The sequence below is a fragment of the Cryptomeria japonica genome, chromosome 11 (assembly GCF_030272615.1).
Source record: "Cryptomeria japonica chromosome 11, Sugi_1.0, whole genome shotgun sequence".
Taxonomy (NCBI): Eukaryota; Viridiplantae; Streptophyta; class Pinopsida; order Cupressales; family Cupressaceae; genus Cryptomeria; species Cryptomeria japonica.
Window position 1 is genome coordinate 230,211,889 of NC_081415.1, and position 14,404 is coordinate 230,226,292.

The following is a 14,404-nucleotide window of genomic DNA, read 5'->3' on the forward strand; positions in this document are numbered from 1 at the left end:
CTAAGTCGCACTTAAGAGGGGATGTTGGTGTAATTAAAGCATTTTACCTTGGTTTAATCTTTCCTAGGTCCTAATTACACTTTACTTAAGCTTACTTAGGGAATTGCATAGGAGTAGTTAGAGCATCTCCACTTAAGGTGGACATATCAATTTAGCACGTTATCATATCCACCTATCGTGTTTTCACTTTTCCACTTTTAGTCATGTGATTACTTTTCCACTTTAGGTGGTATGATATCTTTTTTCTCTACTTATCATGTCATGAGACAATGACACTTGTCATTGTCTCATTCACTCACCTTGGCTATATAACCAAGGGGATCTCCTATGTATTGCATCATTGATAGGAATGCAATTTATTCTTGTCACGTTATTTCTCTCTTGTTATTATGCTTTCCATTAGGCCTCTAGATCTTGGGTGGTGTTGTGACCATTTCACACATCGCCCCATTGCAAATGGGGACCCTTGCTTTTTTGCTTTTTAGGGTTCGTTTTCTAGGTCTTTTAGGGTTTTGTCAATTGGCCTTTGCATTTTGAGTGTCGCCAAGGGGATCACATGGATAGCAAGTCCAGCTTGAGTGAAGTCCTGATCCTGAAATTTGGCTACGTCTGAAAGTCCTGATCCTGAAATTTGGCTAAGTCTGAAAGTCCTGATCCTGAAATTTGGCTAAGTCTGGAATGTCCTGATCCTGAAATTTGACTAAGTCTAGAAACTGAAAAACCTCCAAAAACTAGATTTTGCAATATAACTCCTGGAGGTCTGAAACCACTCTCAAACATCCTGAAAGTATATATGGAATATAACTTAAAGTATAAGAAAGAAGAAAGATAGAAGGAAATGTCACTTATAAATGTTATATTCCATAAAATTATCCTGTCAGAGAGTTCAAAAAGTCAAATTTCGCTCCTGACCCTCTCAGGAGGTCTAAAGCGAATCTCGCTCCTGACCCTTCCTGAGGGTCCAGGGCGAAAATCAACCTAGGACTCATTCCTGGCCTTATTCGACCAAATTTTGATTTGCAAAGCATCTTGTTTGGACTTTGGGATTGATTGAACACCTTGAAGAAAATGATGAATTTTGGCCAAGATTAGAAATTTCGCTCCTGACCCTTGCTGAGGGTCCAGAGCGAAATTCATTGTAGATTTCGTTTGCCAACTCGCTTGAATTTGAAACTTTGTTCTTGGCCTTGAAAATGATCTTACCTTGCCCTGTGAAGTGGTTTGAAACTAAAAGATTAAGCAATTTAGCCTAGATTGTAAATTTCACTCCTGTCCCTTGCTGAAGGTCCAGGGCGAAAATGTTGTTCAAGTTTATTTCTCGCTAATTTTGGCTAACTTGTTTTGTGCAGGGTTTCCCGGAGAGAAGATTGGACGTTACTGGATGCGTTTGAAAGTTTGAAAGTTTGAAAATTGTTGAATTTTGGGCAACAAAGATAATTTCGCCCCTGACCCTCACTGAAGGTCTAGAGCGATTTTCTAAAAGTGCAATTTTCTTGCAAAGACAAGGCAAGTTTTGTGATTGAAATGAATGGAAGAAGGTGTGTTTTGCCCATTGAAGATAATTTGGAGGGCTAACGAAGGACGGATAAAACTTGAATTTGCAAAATCGTTCCTGTCCCTCTCTGAGGGACCAGGGCGAAAAACCTAATATCCATCCTTTCTCTCCAAGCTTGGACAAATCTAAGCCAAGGCGCAAGTTTGAAGCAATGTTTGAAACGCCTTGAAGTGGAATTAAGATGCTATGATTACAAATTTTGATGACAATTTGCAAATTCGCTCCTGTCCCTCACCAAGGATCCAGGGCGAAATTTCTAAGTGTGCCCACTTTCCTTGCATTTCAAGATAACTTTTTTGTTTCCAAGACTCAAGAGGCAGTGAAATGTGATATTCTACGCCTTGAGGGTAATTTGAAGATTGAAGTGATTAGGAATTTGTACAAAGGACTCAAAAGCGCTCCTGTCCCTCACTGAAGGACCAGGGCGATTTTTACAAAGCCAATAACTTCCCTCCAAGATTACGCTAAGGCAAGGTTGTGCAAGGATGGAAAATGTCTTCTAAAGCATGGTGAACAAAGATTTGACTTCAAAACTTGATAATCCTAGGCTAAAATGCAAAAGTCGCCCCTGTCCCTCACTAGAGGCCCAAGGCGAAAATCTTTAAAACACCTATTTTGCCTTGCAAAAAGCAAAGTAAACATGTATGGAATGGATGAAAGAGATCATTACTTACCCCACAATGAGAGTTGGCAATTAAAAGGTGAAGGATTGAGACCAAAAGTGAAAAATCGCTCCTGTCCCTCTCCAAGGGTCCAGGGCGAAAAAGTCCTAAAGGCACTTTCCTCCTAGAGATCAAGTGAAATTAAACTCAAAGCTCCAATTAAAAAATGCCATTTTAAATGCCTAGATGAAGTTTTGAACGTGAAAATGAGGAATGCAAGGCCAAAATTGAAAGTTCACTCCTGTCCCTCTCCAAGGGTCCAGGACGAAGTTAGTGGTGTTCTTTATTCTTACCATATTTGAGCGTTGATATCCTCCAAATTGCATTAGATGCCAAATTGCTAACTTCGAAATATTTGGAAAAATTAAATTAAATTGGCATTTAATAGAAGACACATTGGCATTTAATAAATTAATTTTGAGCCTCAAAAAATCGAATTCTTATTATAAAGGCATTTAAAATTAATTTCTGTGAAATTAGAATTAAAAATGGAGCGCTTGAAGGCTTATTTTTATTATTTTATCAAGTCGGCCTCTCCTTTTTGCAATTTTATTTATTTTTTAGGCCTATTTTGACAAGTCGGCCTAGGGGGAACAAGGTGGTGAGCACTCTATATATTGGAGGTGTGTTTTTTCATTATCCAAATCATTCACTCATTGCTTCAAGTGCGAATTTGGAGAGCTAATTGAAGGTGCGAAATCTAGCTGGAGTGGAGCGAATTTCTACTAAGTGTGGAGACTAAGGAGGGCGAAATTCATCTTGAAGGCTATTGGAGAGGCGAATTTCTTGCTAGATTGGAGGATAATTTCCAGATTTTTTTGAAGGTATTTGAAGGCGAATTTCTAGATTTTGGAGAAGCTAGTGGAAGGTGAAGCTCTTTTGAAGGCTAAAGGAGGCGTACTTCATCCAAGGGATGGCTATAAATCTTGCCCAACAAAATCCGGTCTTCTTCCTTCATTTTTCAAGGTTTTGTACTTAAGTACTCAAGGGGAGGTATGAAGAATTACTTTTTTGAAGATCTCATTCAAGACTTATTGTGATCCCATTGCAATTTTGTAAAGTCTAAGTCTTGAAGATCCAAATTCCATTCATGATTAATTTGAAAATGTATAGTTCTTGATTTATCATGACTTTTTCAAATTAATATCTTAAGTTTTACCTTTGAAAGGTCTTAAATTTCATGCTTTGAGGTTTGATGCTCAAAAGACTAACTTTAATATTTTGTGTAGGCATCAAATGGAGATCCCGGAGTTGGAAGACCAAGCAAGGACAAGGGCGACCTCTTCCAATCCAGCATTACAAGGCGAGGTACATCATCATCCTGCAAATCAAGGACACAAGAAGTCAGAGCAAAGGGTTTATTGAAGAAGCAGATAGTTCCAGATGAATTAATTAAAGCTAGCTTCTCAACAACATCAAGTTGAATATCTACCAAGTTACAAGTGTCAGACGAGGTGGCATCCTAGTCATCACTTCTCCAATCAGTGTGGTCCACCTCAGCATGTCCAAATTCAATGTACCTAACTCATGGAAGGTGGCACAAACTCTGATGTACCTACCCCAGCTATCCATTGGTCGATTTTTCTAGAGAAGACATGTGTCCAATTAATACAATTATTTCATTGGTCGAGCATTAAATGTTATGTAATGGTTGTAACAAACCCTAATTAGGGTTTTCATTGTTGAATCTTGGCCATTGATCTCAAATTGATCTCAGCCATCGAATTGTATTAAGGGCACTATATAAGCCCCGGCTCTTCATTTGTAAAGGATAATAGGAAGCAGTTAGAAAGGAGTTAGTGAATAGAGAGTAGTTAGAAGTTGATAGAATAGCAATTAGAATAGAGTAGAGAGAGAAGGCAAAGATTGTTGCCAAGAGGTTGTTGTAAAAGACTTGTGAAACTTCATTGAAGAAATGGTGAAATTTATGGGTTCATTCAACAATTTGCATGGTCTCTATACTTCTTATGTTTGATTTTATGTTATTAGATGAGTGGAAGAAATGTGTTTGATTGATGGTGAAATTCGTACATCCATACTACTAGTAGTTTGTTGATTGCAGACTTGCCTTGCGTAGTCAACTGGAATCATTCAACTTAAGCTTAACTTCAATTGTCGCTTCTTCATTGATATGCATCAGCCTGATGGTGTCTATGCCTGCAGTGATGATTTGAACATCATAAAGCTTTCCTTCGAAGATCCCACTAACCTTGTGGAGGTGGTCCTGGGATGTCAAAACAAGACCTAGTTAGAATTTCATCAAAGATCAATCATTGCTCCTATATTCTTAGTATTAGAATTAGATCCTTTCCTCGCCCTCATCTTTTTCCTTTTTTTCAAATCGAAGCTAGTAAAAACTTGTGTTCCAGCAATATTCAAAGCAAATCAGACATTCAGTCATTAAGTGTAAGTCCCCTTGTGATTCCAGCAAATCACATCATACCACAGAGAGCTTATCCACACGTAGAGATCCTACAGCAAAGAACCTTGAAGTCATCCCGATTGATCCTTTTCGCGACATCTTCAGCATTCGGAGACTTTACTCAAGAGAGGATAAGGTACCCTTTAGGTATTTTATTCTGTGTTTGATAGTGTACAAAATACACATCAACAGGTGGCTACCTTCATAGCCAATTCTTACAAAAGATAGAAGATCATTATGAAAAATATTCAAAATCCTAAATCGAAGTTGTTCTAAACCCTAGCATTTTAGCACATAGATCTAAGGATGAAAACCCTATTGGCCAAAGGAGCGATTCTCATCCAAAGGTTGCATTTGAACTTTAGTGATGACTGATTTTGGCATTTATAATTGTCATAGATGTAAGCATTTATGTTTCACAGGAGGTTAGAAGACGAAAAACCTATTAGCCTAAGGAGTGATTCTCATCCAAAGGTCACGTTTAAGTTTTAATTGTAGTACACTTATAATTGTCCTGGATGTACGCATTTGTATTTCAATTTGCCATAATTGCTATAGCAGAGTATTATAACATTTTACTGTCCTGTTTAATATAATAGATGGTCTATAACATGGATTCTCTATAAGCATTGTATCCTCAACTTATTGTTCTAGTTGTGCAACTGTGGGTTTGCTACTATTGTAACTATCATATATTTGTCCATTATTGATGTGGTAGTAGCATTTTGTAAAGCATTTTGATCTGTTTAATATAAATAAAATATGCAATTTATCTTTCATTGTGGGTCTAACTATTGGTATGAGTTATCTATGTAAATGCAAGAATGAAACAATAATTTTGTGGGTTTGCTAGATTTGGGTAGAACTTATTAGATTTTCCCTTTTAGAGCTTGATAATGAATTCTAAAGAGCAATAGTAGGATATTAATTTTCTCTGTAAACGTCAATATAATCTAAGGCCTTGTAAGGTCTAGTTTTGCATGTTTACGAGTTGCTATTGTTGCAAGTAAAAATTGATATAAATTTAGGATTCCAATTTTTAAAAACTTCAAGTCCGTTAAAATTATTTACCCTAAATTCAGTATGGGATATTAAAGTGGTATTAAAGTTGGTTTTCCTACTATCCTATAGTAGTGTTGCAAATTGCATCCTGTGCCAATTTCACAATGCATTGTGCCCAATGCATTTATGACAAAATTCATGATTGGGATATCACGATTCTAATTCACAAATTGCAAAGATGAAGCATTAGCAGCCTATGGTTTGAATTTGGGAGGAATTAGCCTAGAAGGGAGCGCAGTGTGCAAATTTCCCAAAAAGATTTTGAGATTCAAATAGATACATTCCACATTAGAGCTTTTCTATCGCATGTCCCTTGGCACAAGCAAATCCAAAACAGCTATTCCCACCCATTCCAAGAAACAAAACTGAGATTTCATTCCTCACTTTGTCTCTTTGGCCATTCAAATTCTCAATCTCCCTCTCTCACACACACACAACGAAGCTCTGACGAATTTTCTCCACATTCTTGCAGCAACCAAGACTTCTCTCGATCTACAATCACGTCTATTGTCTCAAGAGAGAAGCCATAGCTGCGTAATTCTCTCTTGTTTATCTTTGATCTCATGCGTTGATCTTGTATATATCTAGTTGTCTTTATATTTCATTTATTGTCATTTGATCTCTAGTAATAGGGGTTTTCCCCCACAACAGGAACTATTTCTATTATGCATCAATTCAATCTTTTATTTGGCTATCTGTGGTGGTGGAAACACTGAAACGTGGGTTTGACTGAGGCAAAGCCCTATAGATCCCCAACATTGTTCTTCGTCTTGGTGTTTGCAAGTGGCGAATAGGTTCGAGGAGTGGAAGGATGCATTTTGGTATCTTTTTGAATTATTGACCATACAAACGACAGTGTGGTGCACAAACGTCCCCATGGTGCGCTGGTGTCCGAGACCGAGACTTCCTCCTAGGTAGTTTTATCTTCTTGTTTTATGCTTTTTGTTTCTATAGTCTAAATATTTTTATCTCAGTACTTCCTAGTTATTTGATATTTTCAGTTCATATGAGTAGTTTAGTGCAATTTTGATTTCCCTTTAGCATTGTCTTTTCCTAGCTCACCAAAGTAGTAGTTTACAGAAGTAGTTGAGGGCCTATTGTTCCCCAAGACCTCATTGTCTTGGGTGTAGCGAATTCCCTCTACATTTTGGTGAACCCAATGTGAATGCCTTATGTTGGATCTCTTCCTTCAGAGCATCGATGCATTTGATAAGGCATTCTCGTAGACGACTTCAATATGTTGGAAGATGCCTTGGATGATTTCCTATAGGTATCTCCTTCTACACTTGAGTCCATTAAAAAAACCCATATTCAAATTCTTCTTCCTTGTAAGATGAGAAGTTTGTGAATTTTATTGTCGTCTTCGCTACCCCTAAAAGGTGGTATCTATGCAATCGACAGAATGCTTGTTATATTTGATAGCCAAACACTTTTCATAATTAACAAAATGGTCATTTTATTGGCTGCATAGACATTTCACCCTTGAAAGGCCTAAGAGACCAATCATTTATGTGGCTACACCTAATCCTTCTCTAAAGAAAGTTTAAGTCTATTTGTGGTATACAATTTGAAAGTAATTCTCTTGATTTATTAATGAAGTTTACTCAATCTAGAAACTCTTCTTATAACTCAATTTGAACACACCACAGGACTAAGACGGGGGTGGGGGTGAATCAATTCTGACCTTAAAACAACTTATTTATAATCCTCTAAACTTCAAATCACAATTCACTTATCTTTGCAATTATGAAACATGAAACCATAAAACACAATACACACATGAACACCAGATTTACATGGAAAACCCAAGAAGGGAAAAACCATGGTGAGAATCACACTCACATTATGAATAACTGATTACAATGTTTTAGGCTCAAGGCCAAGGTAGCTCACAACACCTGATTGGACTTGTAGGACTAAGGTGCACAACCTTAAGACAAGATACAGAGATTACACAAGCTACCAAAAAGGACTCACTGTCTTCCTGCAGTTACAAGGAAATGATGAATTGAAATGAACAAGATCTGCTGATCGTGAAACTGTCCTTGAACCACTATGTCAACTAAATAATATTATGGCAAACATATCTCACTTCATTCATTCTCTCAAAACACTATCACACTGAAGATATCATCATCAAAGCTCCTCACAAACTAAAATTTGCACTTCTACTTCTTCACATACACTTGCATATCATTCACATCCAATTCACAACAATCCACACATTGATTCACACGTCCGCACTTCCAATTATACTAGGTTATTCATCGAAACCCTCACAATTTAGTTGTGAGGGAAATGAGTAACAATTTTTAAAGGGACATCACACACAAGGGGCATGAAAATTACTTATCAAGATTGTTATACATTTGCTTGGATTAATAAAGCATTAAGTAGAGGAAAGAAAAGAACATCAATTACATATCTAGCCAACCATACTTGAAGACATATTAACATTGCAACGTTAGGGAGTCGACTTTATTAAGACAATGATTCATAATAATTAATATCTAGCTGACAGGGGTCATCTTAAGACATCAACTTCATTAAGAAGAAGAGTACTGAGTGATTATCATAAGAGCAATAAAGATGTTATTTCAGCGATGAAGATAGGCACTGAAAGAGCAGTGATATAACATGTACATCAAAGAATGAAAGGTGGTGCAAATGACTAGTTTGGATGATAAAAATTTTACATTATTAGCAGTGACTTCTGTAATAATGCAGTTGACTTCATTAATGAGCAATGACCGAATAAGATTTATGGGCAACAAATATGGATAAAGAGCAGTGACTGTATGTAAAAAGAAAACGAATTAAATTAGAGACAATAACATTACCATGTTAAAATTGTTATTGATATCTAGCAATCAATATCTTCAAATACAAGCATAAAGTTATCATCCAAGAAATGTTGTGAATAAAAGGAGTTGAAACTATGGTGCCATCAAATACTCCACACAGTTTATAATGAATTAACACAAAGGCTATCGGTCGATGGGCTTAGTACGGTGATATGAAGGAAGGCGATAACAAGAAAAGAGTAAAAGGTTATGCTTGACAGCGATTTATCATCCAATGGCAATATTAAGAGCATCGTCCTATTGAAAGACTATCACTGTTATTGTACCTACAAGCAATAGCCATCAGTCATAATAACAGCATCAACTTGATAATATCGATTACAATATCATAAGCATGTTAAACGATTGATTGATATCTTCCTAAAGAGGCATGAGTTGTGGTGATCAGTAGCCGCAATAACAAGTTAAGAAGCGTTAACATTAATACCATCGACCATTATTAAGAACTATTTATATTAGCGACTAGACATATGACTAATTAGATAACGATCCTAATAGAAGAGTTATTGGGTGGTTATGATGAGGTGCATCTATAATAAGAAGAGAGGACTTGTCAAAGAAGTGTGACTTTTGAGAGATGGAAGTATAAAGGAAGTCTCCAACACTTCAGCAATGATTATCAATTTTGGGAATTTATCAAAAACAACAATGATTGGATCATCACCACTTAACAAGACACTCATCAAATAAGAATCAAATCGATTAATAGCAGATAATTCGCATATATACATAAAGAAGAGATATCAAGAACAGTGCATCATCATCTTACTTTCAGATCAATATAAAGTTTATATTTAAATAATAGCATATAGCGATAATATTCACTACTTGTCCATAATTATCACCACTTGAAGTTATTACAGTAATTGAATATCAAGTCAATATCATATTATCACATCAATTACTTATTTACATCAGCATTTCGATTAAGTCAGATATCACAATAGTGCCTCCATAAATCTATAGGATTGATATCTATCTATACTTGCAGATTGATATCTAATACATTACGGTGTAGATGCATTATTCCCTATAGACGATATTGTATATCTAAGATAATATCCATTTTATATCCGAATTATTGTTTGGTAATATAATCCTTATAGAATTGCCATCACTAATCACCAAAATAGAAAGAAGTCTCTTGAAATTTAAGAATTTAGGAAAAAATCCTAGGAACCCATACAAGGGACATTACAATGGTATCAGAGCTATGATCCTGCCATCATCAAGGGTAAAGATGAATCAATGAATCATTCCAGTTAGTAACAAGGAATCTAACAATATGAGTATTTGAGTGTATGCTTCGTGCCTACATATATCCATGTGTATGCTTTGTGTTTTCAAGTCTATCCTTTGTGTCTTCAAGCATTCAAGTGTCTGTTTTGTGTATGCTCTATGTTTGATCTAGAATATGAGAACAAGAATTGGACAAAACTATGGTTAAGTTAATGTTCCTAACCCTAGTATAAGATTTATGCTTAATTATTATGATGTGCTTAGGAGAGATTATATTTGTCATATTATAATAAGCCATGATAAATAGGGGAGGTAGATAAGAGGGTATACGGTTGCCATCTAAGTAGGATACCTCAGGTGGATGTCAAAGTCTTGCCACTGAGGCCGAGAGGGTCAAAGTCCCACTCTTGGGCTTAGATTGGACAAGCCGAGACCCCCACTACGATCTCCATACCATTCCCCCACAAGACATGATAAAAAGGAGAGGTAGGTAAGAGGGTATAAGGTTGCCATCTAAGTATTATACCTTGGGTGGATGCCAAAGTCCTGCCACTGAGGCCAAGAGGGTCAAAATACCACTCTTGGGCTTAGATTGGACATTCCGAGAGCCCCACTACGGTCTCCATACCATTTCTCCCAACAGACATGATAAATAGGAGAAGTAAGTAAGAAGGTACAAGGCTGCCATCTAAGTAGTATACCTTGGGTGGATGTCAAAGTCCTGCCACTGAGGCCAAGAGGGTCAAAGTCTCACTCTTGGGCTTAGATTGGACAAACTGTAATGTCCCCATTTTTTCAGGGTTCTCTCGTAGTGCAGTTGGTGTTGGCTTTTAGGGGTTTTTTGATGCACCAGTGAGTTCAGATGGATTAATGGAGATGAATGACACCTTCTAGAGTGATTTCGAACAACTTGTCCAAGACTTTCTATTTTTAGTTGTGGCCATTTTTAGCACTTACTATTTATAGTAAGTTTTAGTGAATCCCAGATTGGGCCAGTTTAGTGTTTGGATACACTTACTATTTTCAATAAGTGTCTAATTTTAGCAATGAGTCGGCCTCTATTTTCCCAATGGTAAATTATGTCATTCTTGGATGTTGGATGAAGTTTAATTGTGTTAAAAGAAATATATTTTGATTTTTAGTTACTCAAGTCTATTATATTGTCACTTTACGACTTGAGTAAATTGTACCCTTTGGCCTAGTTGCACAACGTTATTTTAAAAGGGGGCCCTTTTATGTCTTTATGTGAGACTTATTTATGAAAAAAAGTTTTATCCCACATGGATTGGTAAAAAGAGTGGAGCCTCTTGAGAATGTTATAAAAGCAACTTCATGGAGTTCATTTCTCATGCTTGGTTTATTATTATTCTCTTGGAGAACTGGAGAGCTTCTGGCTTTCAGTTTTGTGCCCTAGGACGGAAACACTTGGGTTCTTTTGTCGGAGAATTTGGAGACATTGTGATCTCTTTGGAGAGTTCGTTTCAAGGGATTTTGAGGATGAAAACCCTCATAGCTAAAAATCTCTACATTGTTGCAAGATACAGTCTGGAGATTTAGTTTGGTGCCTACATGACTGGTATGATCTTTGTGCACATTATAATTATATACTACATTCTAGCTTATTATCAGCATATGATTGCAAGTTGAAGGGATGATTCGAGGAATAGGAGCTGGTGACTGAGACATACGCCTTAGTAGAGCTTATTATCAGAAATTCTGGAAGTAATTATTTGTGGAAGATGAAGCACGTAATGGTTCATAACATTGAGAGGGGTTTAAAGTCGCTTCTAGGTACTTTGCCCTTGCATTCCTCTTAGCTAGGTGCATTTCTTAGAGCTATTACTTGTGAGATTTAGATATGAACTGAATTTATTAAGCCAAATCGCCCCTTAGACAGGCAGCGGCCCTCCCCTCTAGCACGTGGTTATTGGAGAAGTAGTTTATCTTTATTAAAGTGGTTCGTTCCTGTATTTCTTGCACACAGTTTTCTGTAGCAGACTTCTATGCCTTATTTTATGAGCATTGAGTGCTGGGTTTGTGGATCGTAGTCCTTTTTGTACGCACAGGCTGCTGTAGCAGAGTTGCTGTTGTAAAATCACCATCAGAACTGCAATTTCCCAGGTCTGCAATGAAGTTTAATTCAGATTTGTAATATCTTGAATGAGTTTGATGATGGTTGAATGAAGACTAGTTGTTATCAGTTCATTGTTCATACATTATGTTGCAAATATACTATGCGTGTGTATGTTCTTCATCATGAGTGAAATCTGATAGTAAACAATCAGCAAACTACCTGTTTGGTTCACATTTGCAAACACATATTCTCAAAAAAAACAGGGGTGCCTATTACACAAACTGAGGACCCCACTACAAAATCCATGCCATTCCTACCATGATGAGGGATGAGGCATGGATTGGGAAGCAAGACAAGTACCCACTAAGTAGTACACCTTGGGTGGATGTCAAAGTCCTGCCACCGGGGCCAAGAGGGCCAATGTTCTGCTATTGGGCTTAGTATGGGTTGGCTTAGTCAAACCTATCCTATCCAAATATCTATGCTCAAAATATGTTTGATAGTAGTAGTAATATAGGAGATATATTATTATATTTATGCTCAAAATATGCTTGATAGTAATAGTAATAGAGGAAAAATATTTATATTTATATAGGAGAGCTCCCCTTTGCTGCTTTTTGTTGGTCATGGCACCAATGCTTCTTTGAAAGATTGATGACTATGGAGTCCAGTTAATGGAGGAGGCCATGGCCTCCATGGTTGTTGATAGGAGAGAATGTAAGATAATTTGTTTGCATGAGAGAGTAAAAGTATCTTGTTCGTCTCCTTTACAGATATATATCTAATGAATTATGTGATTATTACCATAATGTATGATGTTTCAAGTTTGACGAAGACAATTTGGTTGTCAGTTGGAAGCCAAAATGAGATGCCTTCAGAGTAATGAACCTCAAAGGATGCCTATCTTCAAACTTTGTTTGGTGATGGTCTTCATTCACCCCATATCTATTTGATTTTGGTTGCTAATAGTGTGTTATTTGTCATGTGCATCTACTAAGCATAATCAAGAGTTATTCTGTTGTATTTTCGCATTCTGTTGCAGATATATAGTTGCAACAATGGATAACAGTGGTTTCTAATAATGAATTCTCACTGTCATGTCTGATGAGATGAGAAGCACTAGGATGGAATTGCTTGAGATTTTGTTCTCAAAAAATTGCAAACTTGTCTTTATAAAATATTAAGCACTCAAAGTTGGCTCTTTCTTACATTTCCATCAATTTCTCTTCAAAACTTTCACATATGAAGTATCACATCAACTAATTAAAAGTACAAAGAAAGCCTTTTCTAAATATTTGTAGCTGTAGTATTTGTGGTTCAAATTTAAAAATATACTCCTATTTTACTTTTCAAAAAACATGAAATAAAGCACAAGATATATATAGTTCTAAAAATAACTTTCCCACAATAAAAGAATAAAAGATCATAAATTAGGTATCACAAGGAGAAAAAAAAGGGTAACTACTTTTTCGGATCATTGTCACGGATAAACTTGACACCTCCATTGCACAAATTACATACACCTGAAATAAGAAAAGCTTTGTTAGAAAATACAAACGATAGTTACAGATTTAAAACTCAAATTATGATGAAATCCATTCCTATTAAGTAGCGCATAGACGTAAATTGGTTATTCATAAGCCTTAACTGCTGACTTATGGTTGTTAAAAAAATATAAAAGTTTGCATAAAAAGAAGAAAAGTATTATATTTTTGGTTATATAACCAAATGGGATCTTAGAATAACAAAATGTTATATATGTTCAAAGGCACAATGCTCACTTAAGATTTTGCAAATGGGAATTGATAGTGGAGGAGACTTCATGGTAAAGTATGCTTACACTAAAGTTTACTGGGATGGGTGATGGTCACAAGAAGTATGTGCTTCACCCATAAGAACAGCACCAAGGTACAATTAGTGTCAAGAGGACCATTACTATTTATGAGAGATGGGTTATCGTGAATCCCTACTTATGAAATATTAACAGTAGACTTGGTACTTAACCAAAAGCTCAAAGTTGTTTTCACTTATTCTTCCACAAATAAGAGTAAAACTTGGGACTATTTGTTCAGTTGAGAAGAGTATCGTTAGCATTCTTTGTAACTTGGAGCTTATTTAATGTCCTTTGAATGGAAAGGAACATGGCTGTGATGAGAATAGCATTTATCTTGGACAACGGTGATTGCTGCAGAATGCCAAAAATAAAATAAACAGTAATCATTAACAAATCAATTGGCATTGTTGTTCCACTTGTAGAGTTCCTAGGGAAATCTCAAATTACCTTACAGTTGAATAAATTGGTATCCTTTTATTTAAGGATTCACAAGCCTCCAAGGGCCACACAAAGTAATGTTGTTTGAAGCAACAATTATATTCTAGGTTAAAGTATCCACTGTCTTCAGAAACTAGATCGATGTTTAAAAATGTCTTCTCAATTTCAAGATGGATTGGATCATCTTATTAGATTGCACTATTGTACCAGATCGCCAGATCTGACAAAGGGAATCATCCACAAAAGTGATAAAA

General features: G+C 36.3%; 1 protein-coding gene across 1 annotated transcript in view; it reads right to left on the minus strand.

Annotated features, from left to right (window-relative positions):
• Positions 1 to 14,404, minus strand: part of LOC131063952 (DCC family protein At1g52590, chloroplastic) — a 146,133-nt gene that overhangs the window by 114,375 nt on the left and 17,354 nt on the right. The window contains exon 2 of the mRNA XM_059214098.1: positions 13,344 to 13,401. Coding sequence (XP_059070081.1) covers positions 13,344 to 13,401 — 58 coding nt within the window. The remainder of the gene's footprint in view (positions 1 to 13,343; positions 13,402 to 14,404) is intronic.